The following is a 24466-nucleotide window of genomic DNA, read 5'->3' as shown; positions in this document are numbered from 1 at the left end:
TCCGCGGAGCTACTGGTGTGATGGGGTCCTTCACCTTGACCAATCCTCTGGAGATCATAACGGTCGTTCCTCTTCTTTTTCACGACTTCATAAGGTCCTAAGTATCTTGGATGCAGTTTGTAGCCTTGCACAAATTGTGTCCTCTTGATAGCAACAAGATTTCCTACTTCATATTCTCTGGGTTTCCTTCGTCTTCGGTTAAAATTTCTTCTATTCTCATCTTGAATTTTTTGTATGTTCTCCCTTGCTTTCTTCCTCAAGTCTTCTCTTTCATCACAGAAAAATTTAAGATTCTCTTCCTTAATTAAATTGTAGATAGCTTCATTTTTATTATTAATTTTGACTCCTGTCAGTAATTCAAAGGGTGACATCTTAATGCTTCTTTGAAATGAACCATTTAAGCATCTCTGGATATTACTGATGTGTTTGTACCACTTGGTGGGATCATCTGCTGATAATTTACTTAGAGCATCAATTATTATCTGATGGACTCTCTCAACCTGACCATTGCCTCTAGGTTGGCCAGTAGTAATAATGTGATGTAAGATTCCTTCAGTTTCACAAAATTCTTTAAAAGTGTTGGATGTAAAGGAGGTACTTCTGTCACTAATAATCCTCTGTGGTGAACCAAAAGTCTGTTGTTGAATCTTCAGTTTGTCAATAACTTCATCAGTGGACAAAGTCTTTGTTGGGTAAATCCATGTAAATTTTGTGAACCCATCTACAACTGTGAATATGTACTTGTAATTCTTATTTGTTGATGTCAACGGTCCCAAATGGTCAATATGGTAAGTAGATGTCTCCTTTGTCTATGGCATGCAGAAAACCTTCGGATTTTCCCTTTTTATGTGAAATTAAAATACACTCTATGCAGTTTTCTAATACTGATTTGATCTTATCTTTCATGTTTTCAAAGTAATAGTTTCTGGAAATCAATTCTTCTGTTTTAATTAATCCAAAATGTCCCTTGTCATGATTTTTTCTAATAATTTCATTTTGCATTTTCTTAGGTACCACCATTAATTTTTTTCCATCTTTTATTTTCCATAATATTCCAGCTTCAATCATAAAGTCATCATAATGTTCTTTTTCTAAGACCTTTTTAATCAGTTTTATTTTTAGGTCATCATCTTGTGCTCTACGGAGGCGGGCGGTTGTGTCGGTAAGTATAAAGATGTTTTCTACAGGTTGTCTACTGAGAGCGTCAGCATGCTTCATTCTTATTCCAGGTCTATGTTCAATAGTGTAATTATATTCTTCAAGCAACAGAGCCCAGCGTGCTACTCTTGGAGGTAAGTCTTTTTTCTTTAGAGTTGTTGTCAGAGCAGAGCAGTCAGTGATTATTTTGAAATGGATTCCAAGCAGGTAAACTCTGAATTTCTTGATAGCTTCAACAACAGCTAAAACTTCTAAATAGTAACTATGATACTTCTTTTCTGCAGGTGAAGTCTTCCTACTCATGTAGTAAACTGGATGCATCTTATTATCTTTCAGGTTTCTTTGTAATAATACAGCTCCATAGCCGTCAGCACTTGCATCAGTGTGGAGTTCGGTTTCTAAGTCTTGATTGTAGATCTGCAAAACTGGTGATTGACACATAATAGTTCTGAGGGTCTCAACTGCCTTCTCACATTCTTCGTCGTAATTGAAAATAACACCTTTTTTCAAAAGGTTGGTTAACGGTCTTGCTATAAGAGAATAATTTTTGATAAATTTTCTGAAATATCCTGTAAGTCCAAGAAATGATTGTAAAGTCTTAATATTGTGTGGGGTTGGAAAACGAGCAACAGCAGTCACTTTCTCTTTTGATGGACTGATTTTACCATCCTCAATGATATAACCCAGATAGTTAATTTTCTTCTGCATAAATTGACATTTACTCCAGTTGAAAGTTAGTCCATATTCTTCAGCTCTGTATAAAACTTTTTGTAACTTCTCAATACCTTCTTTAGGAAGTTTAAATGGCAGGATCAAATCATCTAAATAGGTCAACACCACACCATCTAAGATCAGGTCCTGAAACACATCATTAACAAATCTCTGGAACACAGAGGGTCCAACGGAGAGACCAAAAGGCATTTTTTGAAATTCGAATTGGGCACGAGGAGTCACAAACGATGTATACTTCTGGCTCTCTTTGCAAACATTAACATGAAAAAATCCATTTTTCAGGTCCAATGTTGTAAACATTGTAGCGTCTTTCAACCTGTCTATCTGGTCTTCTATGAGTGGAAGAGGAAATCTCTCTTTAATTATCTTTTTGTTTAGTTTTCGATAGTCGACACACAGTCGATATCCTTTATTCTTCTTTTTTGCCAGTACTATTGGACTTGCAAAGTCTGAATTACTTGGTTTAATTATACCATCCTTTAGCCATTCCTTAATTTGTTTATCTACAATTTCTAGTTCTAAAGGGGATAGGCGTCGTGGATTCTGGTACACTGGGGTTTCATCAGTAAGTAATAACTTTAATTCAACTTTGGATTCTTTAGAACATTTTCCAGGGTCATATTCTGTCAGTATTTTCTCAATCTGATCTTTATATTTGAAATTTCCTATAATCATTGGTTCCTCAGTCTGATCCTCTAACATTGTGAGTTGTAAAATTCTTTTAGCAGAAATAACACCAGACTTAAAACTGAGTTCTATGTCCTGTAATATTGGGTTCCCTATTATTACATCAACTGGTATTTTGTCATCTTCAATTATATAGAACGTTGCTTCACATTGGCAACCATCAATCTCAATTCTCGGAGTACATGAGCCTCTTGTATGCACCTCACAGTCACCAATGCCTGTCAGACTTTGTACTAAATCAGGGTGGTAGTTACAAGTGTCACCATGTATTTGAGTAAATGTAGATTCATTCATTAGGTTCACATCACTGCCAGTGTCAATAAGTGATTTTACCATAACATTATTGATCATAACTTCTTTGTAGGGTGTTTGGCTATCATTCTTCTTGTTACATTTTATTTCTAGAGTCTTCTTTATATTTTTGGAACAGTCAGTTGACTTATGTCCAAAGTCATTACAACGGAAGCACTTTATTCCTTTAGAGCAGCCTGAAGATTCATGATCTAGGTCTCCGCAGTTGAAACATCTCTTCTTAGGTAATGGTTTCTTCCATCCAGATGTTGTAGGCTTGGATGTTGTTGATTGATTATAAGCTTTGTTTGACGTTCGACATTTCTTCTTTATTTCAGCATATAAATCAAGTTTTTTCCTAAATTCTTTGATGTTGGAAGCTCCATATAGTATAGTTTTATTCATTTCATTGTCAGGGATGCCATCAATGATGTATTCCATTAGGGCGTCATCTTCAATATTTCCGAGTACTGCTAGTTCTTTGAGTTGCAAAAAATATTGTTGGTAGGTTTCACCTGGTTTCATCTTCCTATTTGATATGGTCTTGTGAATGGCTGCGCTGTTCAGATGCAGTCCAAATTCCTCTTTTAATCCCGTTTTCAAAAGTTCCCATGTAGTCGTACCAGTCAAAGATCTCAGGAACAATTTTGCTGTCCCCTTCAAAAGCCTTTTTGCGTAGATCAGTTTTTCAATGCCCGTCCATTGCATGAGATTAGCGATATCTTCAAAATCCTTTATAAAGATATCCACGCCGTATGCATCGTCACCAGAAAATGCAGTCATAGATTTTTCTAATTCGCAGAAGGAAATTTGTGGAGCAGGTTCGGCAAAGCATTCTTCGTCTTCTTTAGCACCCTTCCGAGGCATTTTACTTTCAATAGAATTCGTTGTAAACGTCTTCACGTGAAATTTTAAATGTGAAAATACCCTCACTTTTTCCCGTGTGCGTAGTCTTTGTTCGCAACTTTTGTACACTGATCACCGATCTTGATGTCTATTTCGATCCCGGGCGAGCCCCCAAAGTTTTGTGGGATCGCGGTGCACAATGAAATTAGCGAATTTGTTAAATTTTATTTAATCATCAGTTCACAAAAATATACGTCTTTTCTTATTTCGTCTTAATCAATCTGTCACTTATACTTCATGCACCATCTGTCATCTGTCAGGTCGGTGTGGCCAATGGTTACACCTAAATATTCCCACATATATATGTATTTTAGAAAATTAAAATTGGTGTATTTGGTGCTTGTTTACTCTCTGTAAGTCCGTTTGCCAGTTGGCAAAGGCCTCCTCTAACCTACTCCATTCTGATCTCTCTCTGGCTACTCTACTCCATGTTATGCCCGCAACCTGCCTGATATCATCGTCCCATCTTTTTTGTTGCCTGCCTCTTTTCCTCTTGCCTTCCCTTGGGTACCAATGTGTAGTTATTTTGCTCCATTTTTCTTTTCCTCTGACCATGTGTCCCGCCCACTTCCATTTTAGCCTTTTTATTTTTAGAGTTACGTCTTGTGTCTTAGTATTTTTCCTAATGTTAGTGTTTCTTATTTTATCCTTCCTTTTTACTCCTATCATGCTTCTTTCCATTGCTCGTTGGCAAATAGCAATTCTATTGGTTATGTTTTTTGTTAAGGCCCATGTTTGGCTTCCATGCATTAAAATTGGTAGAATGCAAACATTGAATAGTTTGCCTTTTGTTCCTATATGAAGGTTTTTATCTTTCATTATTTCTCTTAGATCCCAATACCTCTTCCAACTGTTTGCAATTCTTCTTTTGATCTCTTTGTTTATATTATCTTTAGGTGATATCAGCTGTCCGAGGTATATATATTCTTCGACATAGGTAATTTCTGACTTGCCTACATTTATGCTGCTTTTGGTTCCGTTGGTCATTACTTTTGTTTTTTCGGGATTTAATTTTAGTCCTACTTTTTCACTCTCCGAGGCTAGTTCGTTTAACATTCTATTTAGGTCTCCCGGTGTTTTTGCGAATAACACAATGTCATCGGCAAATCTTAAGTGTGTTAGTGTGCGGCCGTCTATATTTAAACCCAGATTCTCCCAATCAAGGCTCCTGAAGATCATTTCCAAAACAGAGGAGAAAAGTTTTGGAGAGAGAGGATCTCCTTGTCTTACTCCTTTTTGTATCTTAAACGAATCTCCTTTCTTTTCTAGCTGAATGCACGCCGAGCTGTTTTTGTAAACATTTCTAATCAATCTTATATATTTTTGTTCTATTCCTTGTTCTCTTAACGCCTCCCAGATGTTTGCATGTATTAATGAGTCAAATGCTTTGGTGTAATCGACAAATGCTAGATAGTATATGAGTTGATATTCTGTATATTTTTCAATGATTTGCCTAACAGCATGGATATGATCAAGTACTGAGTAGTTTCTTCTAAAACCTGCTTGTTCTATTGGCTGTTGCTCGTCGAGTTTGCCCTCCATTCGCTTGAGCAAGATCTTTGCAAATATTTTGTACAGGTTGGACATTAAACTTATAGGTCGGTAGTTTCCAATATCGTACTGATCACCTTTTTTGTACAGAAGGATTATATTGGATTTAGTCCATTGCTGGGGAATCGTTTCTGTATTGATGATATCGTTGAAGATTTCTTTGAGAATAGGTGTTATTGTTTGTTTCGCTTGTTTTAGTACTTCGTTACTTATTTTGTCGGGTCCTGGAGCTTTATTGTCTCTTTGAGTTTCTATAGCGAATTCTATTTCATCCTGTATGATGCTGGGCACGGATGAGATTTCCAACAACTCTATTTCTTTTTCCTCTATGTTGTTTTCATATAATTTCTTGTAGTAAGATCTAGCAATTCCTAATATTCCTTGCCTTCGATTTTCCTTCAAGCTATTACTATCTTTCATCTGTACGATCCAGTCCTTTTTGTTTGATAATTCCTTATGTGCCTTTTTTATACCTCCTGTTTGTAAAATGTGTCTCTCTATTGTTTCCATTCTTTTTTGAGTTCTATCTTTTCTAATACTTTCTTTAATTTCTTTGCTGAGTTTTGCTATTGGCTTTCGATTATCGTTACTATTTTTTTCTTTAATTAAGTTAGCTCTTTGTTTGAGAAGGTTGATTGTTTTGGTAGTCATCCACTTGTTAGATAGGTCTTTGTTATTAGTCCCTTGTTGAATAGCTGCTTTGATTGCTCCTTCTAACCAGTCGTATTTTTCTTGCACCTCCATGTTTGTTGTCTCTTTTTTGTAATCTATAAGTTTTGTCATTACAGAGTTGGCTATTTGGGATATTTGGTATTTGGTAGGTTTTGTGTTCATCATATTGTTTCTTGGTCTTGAGTTTTTTGGCGGGGTTGTCGTTAGTTCTGCTCGAATAATTCGATGGTTTGTATTGAAGTTGAAATTGCTTATAACTTTCATGTTAGAGAAGTATCTACTTTTATTAGACATTATAAAATCTATTTGGTTTTTTGTTTTCCCGTCTGGTGATGACCAGGTCCACATCTTACTTTCTTTCTTCTTGAACACTGTGTTTAAGATTCTCAAGCCATTCTCCTGTGCAAAGTTTACAAGTCTTTCTCCGTTTCTGCTTCTGGCCTTTTTTCCATACACAAATGGTCCCAAGACTGTGTCTTCTTCTGGTTGTCGTTCTCCAATTTGGCCATTGAAGTCTCCTATCACAACAAGGTTTTTGTAAGCATAGTCTTGGATTGTTTTATTTAGGTCTAGGTAGAATGACTCTATTGATACTGTATCGGATTGTTCCGTGGGTGAGTATACTTGTATGATGGTCCATGGATCTTTGTACCCAGGTAGCTTAAGATTCATCAGTGCTATGCGTTCTGATACTCCTATAAAGCTCTCAACATAGTTTGTGAGGTATTTTTTTATAATAAAACCAACTCCATACTGACCTGGGGTCGTTCCTATATGATATAGAAGGAAGTCTGGATGGGAAATAATTCTTTCTCCCATTCGCCTTACCTCACTCAGGCCGACTATGTCCCATTTAATCTGTTTCAACGCATATACTAGTTCTGTAAGGCTTTCATCGTTTTTCAGTGTAAGTACATTGAGGGATGCAATATAAATTTTTGATTTCGTGTAGCTGTTTTCGCAATTCATTTCTTGTGTTATTGGGGGGTTGTGGTTCCTATCCCCCACCAATCGGCTTGGGGTAGATCTAATATTTGGGGTTGCAGTATCTAATTTTTGTTTTATTGTTAGAGGGTGATGGTCTAATCCTCCCTCGGTGACCAGCCGTCTTGGGAGTATTTGATTTTGTTGTTTTAGCTGTGACATATTTAGTTGTAGTTCAAATAAATGTTGACTTGGATTGTTTGTTGTTGTCGGTTGTAATCCTCCGGTTCTTGATGGAGTATTAGTTTTTGTTTGTGTTTTTTTCTGAAAAGGAGTGTGATCTCTGTCGTAAGTATTGAAAAGCATCTATCTTGTGCATCTTCGTATTTGTTGCAATTGGGTTGCCAGGACTTGGAGTTTCAGATCTTTTCCTTTTTTCTGTGTCTTTTTTGCTGTCGCCGGAATTTTTATTTTTATTTCCTTTCTTGGCTAGAAGTACTTCCTTTGGTAGATCATGCGTGATGTATATGTCAGCTTTCAATTTCTTTTTATTTTTCAAAATCTGGATTTTCTTCTGTAGGCTCGTGGTAGCAAGCAAAATTGGTCTAGTTTTGCCATCTCTGGATCCTTTTTTCCCTAGTCTCTGAAGTAAGTTAATATCTTCTGTTTTAATTTCCACTTCGATTCCGCGCAATGTTGATTTTACAAGGTTACTTAGATCTTCGAATTTTTCATCATTCTCTTCAGGTAAGCCATGAATTAATATATTGTTTTTCCTGGTAATAGACGCGAGGGTAAGAATCTTTTTGTTTAATGTCTCAACTTCCTGCTTCAGTTTTTCGTTCTCCTCTATGATCGGTTTTATTTTTTCGTCGACTTGGTGTAATATGGCTGCAGTTATATTTTCCGTAATTGTAGCAGTTTGCAAGTTCAATTGTTCCGTCATTTTAGATAAAAGCAGTGACATCTCGGGTGACAACGACATTTTTATGTGAAACGAAACGTAAAGTTGAGCGGAATTTGAAACTAGTTTCTGAACGTAAAGTTTTTTTTTTTTTTTTTTTCTTTTGGTATCGCTGTTGCGGGTAGCAGTACAATTTATCGCTTTGACAGATCTCGAACAATGTTAACTAGATTTTGAGTACAGGATTTATCACTTTTTAAATGTGTTTTTAAGTTCACTATGATTCATAACGATGAACACACGTTCCATAAATATTTGGTGTTGCACTATTGAAAGGTGGGCTTATTATTTCTCACTGATTTTCACTTGTTTATCGGGAGTGTTTAGCAAACGTCTAGCGTACAAGACAACCGGACATTGTTATCTCTAACTGTAAATTAGAGATACAATCATGTGCCTGAGAAAGTTTGACTTTCAGTTCAGCTGAGAGTTGGAGCGACTCAACATACTCACCGCTGCACTGATCGAAGCCGTCTACAACATTTTGTAATTTCTTGTTAGTCTCAAGAACTTCATTGTATTCAATGGAGAGCTGAGACAACTGTCCTTTCAACATAGTATTTTTCTTAATTACCTGGAGTGTTTCGACTTCGTTGTCTTCTCTCTCTTTTAACAGTTGTTGACACTGTTCCCGTGATGTTTTCAGTTGTTGAAGAGCCACTTGAAGTTGGTCATCAACTTGACGAGCTTTGGTACCATGACATGGGGTAAATTGGGATCCTGGGGTAAATTGGGACAAACCTGCGGAAGATTCTCAAAGTACTTGTAGCACGGAATCTACCTAATTTTCTTTAAGGTAATATTTATCAATGTATAGAAGAAAAACCAAGTTAATTATGGAAGTACTAAGCATGAGTTAAGTTGGTCCCAAAAATTCGTCAAATTAAATTTAAAATAGTGGTTGAAAAGTGCGTTTTAAAACAGCTTAAAGAACTTTTAAAAAAAGTGATATTATCGTTGTTTTTTCAATAAGATCACAGTTTATATAAGTTTTTAATACACCTGGAAATACCACAACAAACGGTAAGTTGCAATATTCTTATTTTAAATACAATATTTCGACAAAATAAAAAATGTATATTTTTTCCTTTCTTTTTGGGGAAAATTGGGACGTATGTAGGGTAATTTGGAACGAGACTGGAAAAATTAGGGACGAGAAAACACAAAATTGGAACACCAAAAGACAAAATAGGGATGGATTGTTAGGGTTGTCACTGATATCTTATAATAGATTTTTTAGCCTATACTATCACTTAATTGCGTGATGTAAAGAAGGTTAATGTGTTTATCAGTTAGTTTATGTAAGTATTATAGGTAAAAGAAAAGTATATATATAATTACTTTTTTTTCGCGACATTTACCTTGTAATATCTGCCCGGTCGTATGTTCTTTATAGCAATAAAAAAAATTAAAAGTTAAAAGAACTCAAACGAATCAAAACTTTTGTTATTTCAGAATCTATTCACGCATCGAATCATGATTTTGTTAACATTCACAACGAACACACACAAATAAAAACAGGCCTCAGATTTTAAATGTAGCATTAATTAAAAATCCGAGATATCCAATTATGAGTGAGTGAATTAATTGAGTTTAGTTATTTCGCTTAGAAAGAATTTCTTTTATTTTTGTTATTATTGGCAGTAATCAGATAAAGCTGTTTTTTTATCTTATTCACCTGATATCTTACTCTTGCTCAAAGATTATTTTGAAAATGTTGATTAAATAAAATTGTATTATCGCATTTCCAGTCCTTTTGTTTTCTATTTTTTATTCTATTTTATGATTTTGTTTCAGAGTTGTGATTTTTAAGGAAATTAAATAATAATTTTATAAAATATAACATGCACATACTTTTTTTGATCATTGTATTGTTGATTATCATTCACGTCACATCGCTTCGGAATAGAAACTAGCTTAATTTACACTATGTTGTGTATTGTGCTTAAATTATGGATTGTATTCATCATTTCGGTCCATATAAATAATTATATGGCACCTACCTATATATCGCAGTACTGCGAGTTGACAACCCTTACAAATATCCCAATTTAACCCTTAACCATGTCAATTTACCCCGGACGCTGGGTAAATTGGGACGGCCATTATTTTACCGATTATTTCTTTAAAATGAATAATTAAAATAATGTAACGGTTTTTATCACCTAGGTACGTTCAAGACTCAACTTATTTCTTTGGTTGAGCAGTGACTATTTAATTGGAACTATTTTAAAATTCAATCTGAAGGTCGATTTTGTCCCTATTTACCCCATTGTACGGTACCTCTGGTCATCATTTTGGATTTGCAGAAATTGATAGTACCCACGTAAAAATAAAAAATAAATTTTTTTACAATTATGCAGTAAAATGCACTAATTAAATGTTTTACGTAACAATAAACTTATATTATCACTTAGGTATATGTTTTATACAATTATAAGTACAATAAAGAACTTATAACTATTTAATTTAAATAATCAATAATATTGACAAGTAGCGGTCAGTGTTGCCAGCCGAAAAAAAAGCGACCGCCTGCCTGACGTCCCTCCTTGGGAATGCTTTTGTTGACCTTGGGCCGAGGTTTTATTGGCTTTGGTCTGGCTTTGGCTGTTAGTCGCCTTCTACGACACCCATGAGCTAAGTTTGGGTTGGGGGTATTCTTAGGCGCCCACCACACGTTAATTATATAAATTGGCAAAAATCTTATTTTGCAAATTGAATAATGGAATAATCTTATCAAATTAGTGTATTGTCATCGGTCCTCGATAAATCTACAAAGTTTGAATGAAATCTGGCCGTTTAAAGTGGGTCAAAATCGCGTCTAAAGGAATCAGTTACATACATACAAGTGAAGCTAATATAAAGCCTGTAAAAAATCCGAGATAGGTATTAAACAAAAATATACAGTCGAATTGACTAACCTCTTTTTTTTTTTTAAGTCGCCTAGAACATATTCATGCTATTTTTAATTCGAAGCTCCGTTCCGTAAAATTATTTTATTAAAATATTTCGTTCATTTCTTACGTATCCACCGTCCAGATCAGGCTACTGTTACAAACACCTCTACGTGTGTATAATAAAAGACAAAACAATAATAATTAAATGTCTTAATATTAATGAAACTAAGGGAAACAGAAATATCATTATAAATTTTGGATAAGTGAGTTTTTTTTTTTTAATATTGCAAAATACTAACCGTCTAAAAGACATTTGAAGAATGAATTACAAAAGGATTTCACCGAAATAGTGAGTACATATTTGAATGTATTATCTCTGTGTTTTGAGTATTGTGTTCCAAATTATTGAGTTTGATTCGAACTGATATGTATATGTGTGTGGATATATTATTTAATTCAATCGATATGTACACCGCGTGAAATTGATTTCCTAAAGTAGACTCTTAGCCAAATCGTGAAGATTATTCAGCTGATCAGCTTAGATTCTTGACTGGGGTGTGTCTTTAAACCTCAGTCAGCCTTCGGGTCAAGTGACGTAGCATAGTGAAATTACTTGTTAATTACATAATAATGATTAACATGTTTTTTTGCAATATGAACTGCTCTACTTTTGTGGCGAAGAATGATATAAATCGCAAAAGAACATTCTTATTGACGAGAAATATTTATAGACAATTTTTTACCCGAGATTCATATACAGCGGCTGAGTCGTGATTTAGAAAACTTTATTGCCATTTAATGGAAATAATTCACCGTTGTCCATGGGCATCAGCGATGCTAAGGCACAGCCGAGCCACTGCCTCCGACTGAGGACTATCCACAAACCAAACCTCGTTAGGACATGTCATATCGCTCAGCGGGGGGAGTTTGTCGCAAAGCTGGACGGTACATAGCAAAAATATATAAGCTAACTGGAATATAGGATATCATTCAAGGTATAAAATACCTGAAAGCGTGCTCTACTTCCGTGGCAGGTGGTGTGGTGGTAAATAGGAGGGGACGGGTAATCCCGTGAGATAATTCTCAAACCTTAAATTAGTCCTCAGAGCACTCCTCGTAAAAAGGAATGTACGAAACGCATAAAGAACTGATATCCTCCCGTGTGCTCTGACGAATTGTTCGATATGATACCGTCATCTCGTTTTTACCATCGCACCGCCCGCCACCCGAGTAGAGTTCATCCATACTACCTGGAGCCACTACGGTCATCCACGGTGCGTTTCCAAAGGTCTTTTTTTGCCACGTACCATCCGGCTTTGGAATGAGCTCCCCTCCACGGTGTTTCCCGAGCGCTATAACATGTCCTTCTTCAAATGAGGCTTGTGGAGAGTATTATGCGGTAGGCAGCGGCTTGGCTCTGCCCCTGGCATTGCTGAAGTCCATGGGCGACGGTAACCACTCACCATCAGGTGGGCCGTATGCGCGTCTACCTACAAGGGCAATAAAAAAAAAACGAAGACCCAGCTTAGAAACGACTGACTGCCAATGGCATAGTGCGTCAATCAGACTTCTCCCTAGCATTACCTGGCTTCTAAGATCTCTCTGGGATGTTAGGATTCCGGAGTCTCCTTCCGTCAGACCCGCGCTGAACAACCATTTTTTTAGGTAGGACCTCTTGCGAGGTAGGTACCACCATCCTGCCTATTTCTGCCGTGAAGCAGTAATGCGTTTCAGTTTGAAGGGCGGGGCAGCCGTTGTAACTATACTTGAGACCTTATATCTCAAGACGGGTGGCTCATTTACTTTGTAGATGTCTATGGGCTCCGGTAACCACTTAACACCAGGTGGGCTGTGAGCTCGTCCAACCATCTAAGCAATAAATAAAAAGAAACCAAGAAAGACAACGATCGATTGATACGACACGGTCCAACATCGGTTTCAGCAGCATTTTATCCTTTGCAGTGTATCATCAGCAGAATATAAGCTGACGAAACAACAAAAACAGTTTTATGAGGATAATGGCTACTTGTTATTCAGAAACCTGTTCGAATCGACCAGCTTAGACCGTTACAGGTTTGTATGTCACACGTCACTTTGTCCACCGGTGTGCTTAGTGCCAGTTTCTTAACGTACTCGATAGCGTAAAAGTTAACTCAAATTTGTATGCGCCTAGCGGCATACGTAAGCAAACGTTCCGACTCCATACAAATTTGAGTTTACTTTTACGCTATCGAGTACGTTAAAAAACTCGCACTAAGCACACTAATGTTTTTTTTGCGATTTGCGAACGAAAAAAAAGCCTTAACACAATTTAATTAAAAACTACTTTGGACTCCAGTACCACTTAACACCAGGTGGGCTGTGAGCTCATCCACATACTACCTAGTTATTTGGTAGACCGACGGTCCGAATGTTGTTTCTAGGAACTTGTATATATGCAAGCTCATCTTCTTATCGGCATATGAAGCTTAATGGTCTTATACATTAGAGACGGTAGGAGAGACATGTCGCCCTGAATGAGACAGAACTCAACAGAAGCAGGCAAGAGACAAGGCTTTTTTCCTAACTATTCTAGTAACCTCAATGGGTTATTCTAGATTCACCGAACTAGTAGGTGAGCTCACGGGGCTCAAAACGGAATGTTGCCTACACTAGCCCTAGCAAGAACAGTGTTTCGCAGAATCTACCACCGGATCGGAAACGCGACCCACTGAGAAGATCCGGCGAGAAACTCAGTGGGCTGTGTCTGTGGGTTAATTTACTCGCCGAGCCCTTCGTCGCAAGCGACGGGTTCGGCGAGGACGGTGACCGGTGCTTGAGGTACCTAAAAGCACCGTTAATGGATCGGGAGGATCCGTAATGACGCGTTTAGGGCGACGTCGACTGTTTATTATTCGGTCCACCGGATCGGATATGAGACAAGGTAAGGAAATAAGGTGCCGAGGGCAACTCTCGTCGCCATCACAACCACCCTCACGGAACACCGAACATCCGAAGCCCTAAGTGAGGGCACCTCGGCTACCCCGCTGGTAAACATGCAAACCGTAAGGCTTCACAACGTGCCTTTGTTTTAGGAAAAGATTTTCCGAATTATGTCATCAACCAGAAAAGGTAACGATTATCAAGGAGAACTCTTTAGTTAGCGCCAAGAAGACTCCTGAAGAATACGTTTACAAGGTAAGACATTCAATACTGTTACCATATTATCAAAATCATATCAAAGAACAATGGCAGCTTTCTATGTATACAACATTTTACCTGATATCTATTTGAGGCGTCTTGAAATAAAAAAAAATGCTAAAACGATAGGAATAACATAGTTTAATCTTAATCAGAAATATTTTTGTTATTAGAAAGTCACAAAAAAAAAGATATTAACGTGTTTATTTTATAATTTGAGGTTATCTATCAACATTAGATGTCTGACTTTTGTAGGCACGGACTATAATAATTTGAAAAAATAACTATAATAAATTGAACGATATGTTTAAATAAAATTTTTAGTTTCATTATCATAGATGAACCAAAGATACACTTCTAATAGTACTCGAGTAGGTAGGTACCCTTAGCAATTGCAGAGCTACCTAGGTACATATACATATTAATATGTAGTTTGTTCTTACTTCTTTGTAAATGTGTAAAAATGTGTGTCAGAGATAGGTACTTTTAGCCTTTTGAACGCCAGTCACATATTAAAATTTGCGACAAACGAAGGCTTGCAAAGCTAATTTATTTGAGTAGACTATAGAGTCAGTTGTCATACTGTTAAAATCATTGTCATCTGCAGTGCTGCGATTACTATTATGTATTTATTTGAGTATGTACTAATTGTAACAAAGGATAATTAATATTATCATTTATCATTTTAAATACTTTATGAAAATATTTATCAAAAAATACTGCTTCTTTGTGGCAATAATATTAGTGCCATCCTTTATAAATGTATTAAACCGGAAGTACACAAAAATCGAATTAAATTAACATTTTTTCGTGGTTTTGCCACGTAAATCTAACATCGTATAAAAAACGAGCAAATAAAATAATTAAATTTCGTTTATCTCTTAATCTATGACGCCTTTTCAAACATTCAGGTAAAAAATTGCCATTCTTTGCGTATTTAAATTATTAAATTTATATTTATACTAAAAAACATGAAACAAAAAGAAATGAAACTCAAGGTTCGCGAAGAACTTGTCTAATTAACTAACCGTGTAATAATTAGTTTATTCTATTTGCGTATGACTTTTTGTAGTATATTTTTAATATCGTTGTTGGTTGAGTGTCTAACTGTGACTGCCAGAACATGAGGTCCGGATTTGACTTCCGGTCACAGTCAGTTTGTTTGTGGAAGTTATGTGATATCTCTCATCTCCGTCATCATCTCCGTCGTCTCATCTCCGACATCCGTAACGCAGGAGAAATTAAGGCTAGTTTCATTGTGGAACGATTTTTTGAAGTTAAACTTCTAATGCGACTTCCAACAAGGTTGCGTTAAACGTTGAACGCTACTATACTAGAAAGAGACAGAGCGAGGGTGAATGCGTGGCACTCGAACGCATGCGCGCAGTTAACAGGCCAGCGCGAACGTTAGCAACGAGTAGCGTCCAATATTTTAATGAAGTTTAAAAAAAATATATATTATACATATTTATTTTTCTACTAGCTGACCCGGCAGACTTCGTAGTGCCTCAATCGATATATAAAAGACCTAAACTTTTGTATAAAATAAACTCAAAACAAACAAAAGGAATCCGTCCGACGGGGGACACATCAAAGGAAAAACAAAATTGTTATTTTTATTTATTTCCGAGCCTTTTCATATTTATCTAATATTTTAAACCTTCTGTGGACTTCCACAAATAAATCAAGACCAAAATTAGCCGAATCGGTCCAGCCGTTCTCGAGTTTTAGCGAGACTAACGAACAGCAATTCATTTACCTAGTCAGGTCATAAATTCTGTCACATGTTTAATGTAAAATAATTGAAACAAGTTTATTAATTATGTAACCATTCATATACCAAAATGAACTTAACAAAACCTAGATTCTTATGACACTAAAGTTTATTCAAAATGACTTCCGTGATTTTGAATACAGGCCTTCAATCTGCGCGGCCAGTCGTCTATCGCAGCACGAACGAGGTCCACGTCAATATCGGCGGCTGCCTTAATCAAGGATGTCTTGAGTGACTCCAAATTGGGATGAGGCTTTGAGCACGCCTTTTCCTCCAAATGTTGCCATATCTTGTAATCTAACGGATTCAAATCTGGACTGGAGGAGGGCCAGTCTTCGTGCCGTATGAAGTCGATTTCACGCGCCGCCAGCCAGTCTTGTGTGCTCTTCGCTCTATGAGCTGGCGCCGAATCTTGTTGGAATACCCAGTGCCTGTTATTGAACATGGTATGAGAAACAAGTTCCACAAGGTTCGTCAGGACTGTATTTTGATACACAACTGCATTCGTTTTTACACCTTTCTCACAAAAATGTACCTCTGTTAAGCCCCAATAAGAAACTCCCAACCATACCATGTGCGAGGATGGAAAATGACCTCGTTGGGCACGCGGAATACGGTTGCTCGCTTCTTCACTACTGTGTGCGTACATCTTATCATTTTGTTTGTTGTAGCTCTCTTCTACGGTAAAAATTTTTTCATCCGAAAAAAGAATTTCCCGATTTTTTTTTCCCGCGTACCGCTTCAACAAAGCGCGGCATCTCTTCAGTCTCAGGTCCATTAGACGAGCATTCAAACGATGTCCTGTTTTTTTTTCGATATGCCCGAAGCCCTAAGTCTTCATTTAACACCATTTTCACCGTGGTTCTGCTTAACCCCATCTGAAGGGCCAACAGTTTCTGTTTACGTTTGGGATTTCTTTGAATTCGCGCCTTCACAGCTTTTATCACTGCTGGAGTCCTAACAGACCGAGGGCGACCACTTCTTGACCTGTCATCAACACTAGAGTCTTCATTGTATCGTTTGATGGTACAATAAACGAATCTTTTGGTTATATAAAAAATTTTCAGTATGTTAAAAATTTGAATTGGCGCGTAACCGCAACGATGCAACGCAATAACTGCAACACGGTCTTCTTTAAGCGTCCACTCCATATTTAAAAAATGAGTAAAATTCTAAAAGTATACATTTTTATTTTCATGAACAATTCGAAATTCCAATTCAATAAACTTTTTTGTGGCCAGCATTCTAAAAGAAAAGTTTTTACTGTGTGACAATACTTATGACCTGACTAGTTATATATATAGAGATTAATAATTTAAAACATATAATATAAATGTTTGAAAATGTCGCATCTCTTATACACAGCATTCCTTATTACAAGAGCAATCTGATTTAAGAATGAAAAATGAAGAAAACCACAATACCACAATAAGAAAACCACAATAATCGAAAAAGAAGTTTCACTTAATTCACGTGCACCAAGTTGCACGCGCGCCATATTATTTTTATATTTTATATACAACTAAGTGTTCGTCCGATGATCGATGTTCGACTTTAATCACTGATACCTCAGGATTCAAACTCGTTTTGCGTATTACATTTTTTTTTATTGTTTTTATTATGTTATTTAAATTGTGAGAAAAACGTTAGCATTCACGAGAAGGCGAAAAAAATATATTTTATAACGTACAACGGACTAGAAGATTCTATTATCTCGAAACAAATGCAGATGTATTCCCATGCTTTTAACTGTCGATCAATTTCATTGCAAAGATGTGTGAATGAGCTCACGAGCTTAACATTGCGTTAAGTGGTTACAAGAGCCCATAGATATCACAATGTGCTTGCCACCACCTACCATCAGACATCAGGCCGAAGACTCAATTATTTATTGTACAATGGCTCGTCTTTACAAGCCAGAACGCATGATTGCTTAGCGGTAGAAATGGTCAGGGCGGGGGTACCTCCCGTAAGTCCTACCATACATGGTAGTTGCATATCAGTTGGCGACGGCAGTACACTGATACTTTGAGAACACTTCTGCCCACTGAATACCTTATTTTACGACATCAACGAAAACAGCGACAGGTTTTCGCTAGAAAGCGGCTTGGCTCTGGCATTGCTGACGTCCATTGGCAACGCTAACCATTCACCCTCAGATGGGCCGTATGCTCATCTGCCTACAAGGGGAAATAATAACACCCAAATGAAGTGGTTCCTAATCTAGGCCGCATCGCAAGCCCCACAGCAACTTATTTAAGAGGTCAACGCATCGTCTCATTGGTCGTGGTTCCTCAGATTCAGGATATAATAAACGATGAGGTCTACATGTCGTACAGCGAAGACTCCAGAGTACTGGATATAGTTTCTCAGCTGATCGGCGATGACATCTCCGCCCTCAATCTGATGCTGATCAACAAGCCGCCGGAGTCGACCAGACACCCCGCCCATCAGGTACCGGTGTAACAGGTTTATATTAGAATACTCGCTCGAGTCATTGGCGTATTTATCTTATAACATTTACAACTAGTCTGCATTCATAATTATGCTTCATCTTTTATCAAATGTCACACATCCGACATATTCAGAAACGTTTCGTTATCACACAAATTAAATCCTATTGTACTCGACTACTGTAGACACAGTCTTCTGCAGCTCTGTGCAGTGTGCTTAGTGCGAGTTATTAAGGTTCTCGATAATGTAAAAGTTAACTCAGATTTGTATGCATTGTAACAGCGCCCCCAGCGGCAAACGAAGGCAAACGTTCCGACTCCATACAAATTAGAGTTAACTTTTACGCTATCGAGAACGTTAAAAAACTCGCACTAAGCACACTGATCCCGAGCGCTTCTCGTACACAAACAAACCCTTACCTAATTTGCATAATTACTGGTGGTAGGACTGCTTGTGAGTCCGCACGGGTAGGTACCACAACCCCGCCTATTTCAGCCGTGAAATAAAAATGCGTTTAGATTTTTTCAAGGGCTTGTCGAAACTAGAACATTTCACTTTTTTTTATTGCTTCGATGTGTGGACGAGTTCACAGCCCATCTGGTGTTAAGTGGTTACCGGAGCCCATAGACTACAACGTAAATGCCGCTACCCACTTTGAGATATTAGTTCTAAGGTCTCAGTATAGTTAGTATAGCTGTTGACGTCCATGTTGATTGTTTATCTCTACCTATTCGCTGGTAGCATAAGAAGCTATTTCAGCTACATCCTGACGGGTAGGTGAGCTCACGGGCTCAACCTGAGAGAGCTTGCTATCACTAGCCCTGACAAGAGCAATGCTTCGGTGAATCTACCACCGGATCGGTTCACGACGTCAGCATGTTACGGCAGATGAGTCCCATTTAAGTCATTAAGCTTTGTAATTGTTTCAGGATCAGTGGTATTTCCCTTTCGGGCCAACAGACAAGATAATAGCCATGTGGACGGCTCTGGATCCGGCGAACTTACAGAATGGGTGTCTGTACATTGTGCCAGGCTCGCACAAGTGCGGAAAACTGTTTAAGCATGTAACATTTAAGGTGAGAGTATATATTTAGTCTTTTTTGATTTATTGCTTAGATGGGTTTACGGTAGGCAGCGGCTTGGCTCTGCTCCTGGCATTGCTGAAGTCCATGGGCGACGGTAACCACTCATCATCAGGTGGGCCGTGTGCTCGTCTGCCTACAAGTGCAATAAAAAAAATGTGTGGACGAGCTCACAGCCCACCTGGTGTTAAGTGGTTACTGGAGCTTATAGACATCTACGACGTAAATGCGCCACTCACCTTGAGATATAAGTTCTCGATATAGTTACAACAGCTGCTCCACTCTTCAAACCGAAACGCATTACTGCTTCACGGCAGAAATAGGCAGGGCGGTGGTACCTACCCGCGCGGACTCACAAGAGGTCCTTCCACCAGTAATTACGCAAATTATAATTTTGCGGGTTTGATTTTTATTACACGATTCCTTCCTTCACCGGAAGGAAGGAATCGTGTAATAAAAATCGGTGGAAGTCAATCGTGAACATTTGTTGAGTACGTATTTCATTAGAAAAATTGGTACCCGCCTGCGGGATTCGAACACCGGTGCATCGCTACATACGAATACACCGGACGTCTTATCCTTTAGGCCGCGACAAAGTTCAGTTGTAACATTCACAAGATCACAATTCACTTTTGAAAACTGTCCCTTACAGAATTCAAAGAAGTTCTTCCACGTTATCGCTGACGAGGACCAGTTGGCTCCGTTGAGCAGCCGATTCTATTTGGAGATGTCTCCGGGCGACACGGTCTTTTTCCATCCGTACCTGATACACGGCTCCGGTCCTAACGACACCAAGGTATTTGTTTAGTTTGCACTTTTATATAACTAACAAAAGAGGACTAGAATTATATTAAAACATCCGGTGGATGCAAGCAGCGTAAGACCGTGACGAGCCTTGGGGGAGGCCTTTGTCCAGCGGTGGACATCTGTGGGCTGATAGAATAGAACATTAAAACACGATACTGTTATTCATTTCTCGAACTTTAAAACATCAAAAAGTCTTATCGTTCCATACTAATCTTATATAGCACGCGATCTTTTGAGTGCTTTCTTGGGCTTTCTTGTAGTAAGGTACCTTTTTTCCCTACCTATTCGTTGGTAGTTTAGGAGGCTATTCCAGCTACGCGCGCTTTAGTAGGTGAGCTCACGGGCTCAACCTGAGAGAGTTTGCTAACACTAGCCCTAGCAAGAGCCGTGCTTCGCAGAATCTACCACCGGGTCGGAAACGCGACCCACTGAGAAGATCCGGCGAGAAACTCAGTTTGAGCACAATTTAGAGAGAGAGAGAGAGTATTCTTTATTGTACACCAAAAAACAAATAAACAGTGCGATACATTAAATACAAAAAAAAAGTACAATTGGCGGTCTTATGGCTTTTTTATTTAATCGGATTTTATAGTCAATTGTTTTTGTGAAAACTTTTTTGGTCATAATCTATTTTTACTGTCTTTCAAATTATTACACGTCTTTAAATGCAAAAGGTTTTTAAGGAAGTTCAATTTCCAGGACTACAGGAAGGCGTTGACCATCCACTACGCCAACAGCGCGTGTCACTACGTCGACCTGCGGGGCACCGTGCAAGAGGAATTGAGCACAGGTACCCTCAACAATGCTTATTTTGATGTCCATTGCTGCACGTGTAAGACTGCAGCCCATAGACATCACGCTTTGACGCACAAAGCTGAAATCTCAATCGTAATCTACGACTGTACTACTATTCCAAGGCGTCTCTGTTTCTTTATAGAATAAATAATGTTTTAAAAAAACTAACAAATACGTTTTTATAGAAAATGCAACTAAAAATTAGAAAATGAATTTTAATAAATTTGAATTAATAATAGTGTAAGAATAAGTGATTTTATTGTAAAAAAGCGTGGGGTGCATGGTATCATCAGTAGTTATAAATACTTTATGAACAGATATGAGTAGAAGGGTTATTTTGATAATATCCTGAAAAGCACCCCACGATTTTTTACAATAAAATAATTTTTTCTTACACTATTTTTAATCCAAATTTCTTAAAATTAATTTTTTTATTTTTAGTTGGATTTTCTATGCAAGCGTAATTTTTTAATCAATTATTTATTTTTCATAATTTAGTTCAATTTCAATTTTTTCAATTATATTTTCCAATTCTTCTTTTAGTATTGAATTGTCATCGGTCCTTAATAAGTATGCCAAATTTCAAGTTAATCGGACGTTTTGAAGGGGGTCAAAATCATGTTCAAAGATTCCGTTGCATACATACATACGTACGAAGCTAATAAAAGCGTATTAAAGAGTAGGATTTTGATCATTAGGCTCAGTCTACAGCACAGCACGTTTGAAGATTAAATCAAATTTAATATTATGAAGTATTTTGTTCCGCTGAAATAACTCATTCGTCGCCCGCAGAGTTCCAGCGACAAGGCGCCAGGCGAGGCATCACGGGGCTTGATTACAGCGTGAGTCTTCACTTGTCATCCGTGACTGACGCTGACTTCAGTGTTGTAGTCCCAGGCGTCTAGCTATCCTGGGGGGTGTGCCCGGGCAGATGACGTCACCTCAGATAGTAACTCTCCAGTTGGAAGGGCGCGCCAATATGAACACCGTCGAGACTTTAACCTCATGTATCAAGGCAACCATCATTCTGCTTGGGCCCGCGGTCAACTCCCAAAATCAGCAGATCGTCAAATCCCACAGACCCTGGCGGACCGTATGAGGTTCGGTCCCCGGTCCGAAAAATAGCCATGCATGGCTTAGAATTAGTCGGGATTGCGGCTATCATCCACGCTCGCTCACGGGTAGGTACCACCGCCCTGCCTATTTCTGCCGTGAAGCAGTAATGCGTTTCCGTTTGAAGGGTGGGGCAGCCGTTGTAACTATACTTGAGACCTTAGAACTTGTATCTCAAGGTGGGTGGCGGCATATACGTTGTAGATGTCAATAAACTTAACACCAAGCGGGCTGTGTGTGAAATCATCTGTTAATTCAAAGAATGAAAACAATTATCAAATGTTTATTACTAAATCTCTGTTTCCAACTAGCACTAAGCATGCTATTATTTATTAAGATATGTTTTCCCAATTATTAATGTTAGTTACGATGTGCTCGCGAACTCGGGGCCTGCTGTGACCGGTCATCGGAAGACAGGTCCCGGTTACACTGGCCCAAATATCTCGAAGTGCTTATGTCCAGACGATGGTGACCCCCGACCGTCGTGTGGGTCGCCAGTTCCTGCGTGCTTAGTGCGAGTTTTTTAACGTTCTCGATAGCGTTAAAGTTAATTCAATTTTGTATGAAGTTGGATCGTTTGCCTACGTTTGCCGCTAAGGGCGCTGTTCCAACGGCATACAAATTTGCATTAATGTTACGCGCTGGGGCTCGGGATAAATAAAAAATTCTACCTATATATACTAAGTGTAAATTAAAACTGTATTAGCACTTAAAACACTTTACAAACACTTTAAATTTCTTAATTCTTTTCTTCCGCTTCGCTTCAGCCAAGTACTGGCTGACTGCGTGCCATCTGTGCAACGCTTTTATAGTCGATACGACATCCCTAGAATCGTCGAGAGCATTCTACACAAGTGTATGTGTAAGTTCAATGTATGTTTCCACTATCTGACAATAGATGGCGTTGTAATCCTCGAGCGTTCTAGGTGTTACTAGATCCTCCGATATTCGTTCGGCTATTCGGTGATAGATGGCGTTACTTTTCCCGGCGTAACATTAACTTTTACGCTATCGAGAACGTTAAAAAACTCGCACTAAGTACTAACGCTGTATAATCGTGGATTTTTATTTCAGGACTACTGGAAGTTAAAGATAAAAGCGGTCAGAGGTCCGAGATGCAATCTTTAGGTCTGCAATAAAGAATTTATAAACTACACGACCATTTGTTTTTATTTTATGCTTTTTACCTTACATGCGCGCGACCGCCATGTTGCAATCAAACAACACTTAGTCACAAGCATCACAGAGTATTTATTGTATGTGAAGAATTGGACCAAACTCCTTGAGCATATATCGAGGGGTGAAAGGGTATTTGGTTTGTTCGAGATGATACCGTCATCTCGTTTTTACCATCGCACCGCCCGCCACCGGAGTAGAGTTCATCCATACTACCTGGAGCCACTGCGGTCATCCACAGTGCGCTTCCAGAGGTCTTTTTTGCCACGTACCATCCGGCTTTGGAATGAGCTCCCCTCCACGGTGTTTCCCGAGCGCTATGACATGTCCTTCTTCAAACGAGGCTTGCGGAGAGTACTTAACGGTAGGCAGCGGCTTGGCTCTGCCCCTAGCATTGCTGACGTCCATGAGCGACGGTAACCACTCACCATCAGATGGGTCGTATGCTCGTCTGCTTATACGGCAATATAAAAAAATAAATAAAAAAAAGTGACCTTTTATTTAATACGCGATATATATCTTTGTCATAAAAGGTGCGTTTTATTTGGTAGGTACTAGCATCAACAGTTCGATGTTTTTAATTGAACGTCAATTAAGTTTACTTCATACAAACAGCTGAAGAAGTTTTTTTGTTATGATATTTTTTTCTATACGTTAAGTGACTCTCCTGTAAAGTTAAAAGAATGTCGCTAACTGTACCCGGCCGCTTCGCTGGGCATTTAAAATTAACATTATTATTTCTCACCCCCACAAAGATTCTCATCATTAACGCCCCCGCAACTGGTGTAGGAAGTCCAACACTCATATAAATATATTAGTCTATCCATTAAGTACATGTATTTTCTACATGGATACCAAGTTTCAAGTCAATCGGATGCATGGTTCAGTAGTTATAACGGAACATTCGTAAAAAACACTGTAGATTTATATATATCTATACAAATATTATAAAGCTGAAGAGTTTGTTTGTTTGAACGCGCTAATCTCAGGAACTACTGGTCCGATTTGAAAAATTATGGCCAAAAAAATGGTCAAAGCCTATTTTGAAGTGATTTGGGTGTTTCAATGTTGTAATGAATATTTACTATAGTATAATATTTATAATAGTTATTCATTACAACATTCTCAAGAATTCTCGAGAAATCGGTGAACATACATAGATAAAAAAATGGGGTGTGGCTGTGTTATGGACACGGCCGTTTGTTGTACGTGAATACGTCTCGTATATAACGGGTAATAGTTTCTATATAAAATATTATTATTGAAATTCCGTCCCAGCTGCAGATGTACTGGCACCGTCGTT

General features: G+C 38.0%; 1 protein-coding gene across 2 annotated transcripts; it reads left to right on the top strand.

The window, feature by feature from the left end:
• Nucleotides 1–10892: 10892 nt before the first annotated feature.
• LOC114249845 (putative phytanoyl-CoA dioxygenase) lies at nt 10893–23193 on the top strand. Of its 2 annotated transcripts, XM_028183556.2 has the most exons (9): nt 10893–11131; nt 12745–12855; nt 13857–13959; nt 18035–18190; nt 19120–19266; nt 19925–20068; nt 20779–20869; nt 21667–21716; nt 23062–23193. In XM_028183556.2, exons 1-9 carry the CDS (start codon nt 11103–11105, stop codon nt 23113–23115), a joined length of 885 nt encoding a protein of 294 aa, XP_028039357.2. In that variant the 5' UTR covers nt 10893–11102; the 3' UTR covers nt 23116–23193. The 2 variants fall into 2 exon arrangements, with proteins under 2 accessions (XP_028039357.2, XP_089595169.1); XM_089739043.1 differs by lacking the exons at nt 21667–21716; nt 23062–23193 and having other exon boundaries at nt 20779–21021.
• Nucleotides 23194–24466: the final 1273 nt, after the last annotated feature.

Source organism: Bombyx mandarina, chromosome 28 (assembly GCF_030267445.1).
Source record: "Bombyx mandarina strain Sakado chromosome 28, ASM3026744v2".
In the NCBI taxonomy this organism is placed as follows: domain Eukaryota; kingdom Metazoa; phylum Arthropoda; class Insecta; order Lepidoptera; family Bombycidae; genus Bombyx; species Bombyx mandarina.
Note: the sequence above shows the minus strand (reverse complement) of the source record. Positions and strands in the feature narration are given on the sequence as shown.

Coding starts and splice junctions, on each gene's coding strand:
- LOC114249845 (XM_089739043.1), top strand. CDS start 11,103: ATGAATTACAAAAGGATTTCACCGAAATA. Junction 11,132..12,744: donor AAAAGGATTTCACCGAAATA/GTGAGTACATAT, acceptor TATCCTTTGCAG/TGTATCATCAGCAGAATATA. Junction 19,267..19,924: donor TTAAGCATGTAACATTTAAG/GTGAGAGTATAT, acceptor TGTCCCTTACAG/AATTCAAAGAAGTTCTTCCA.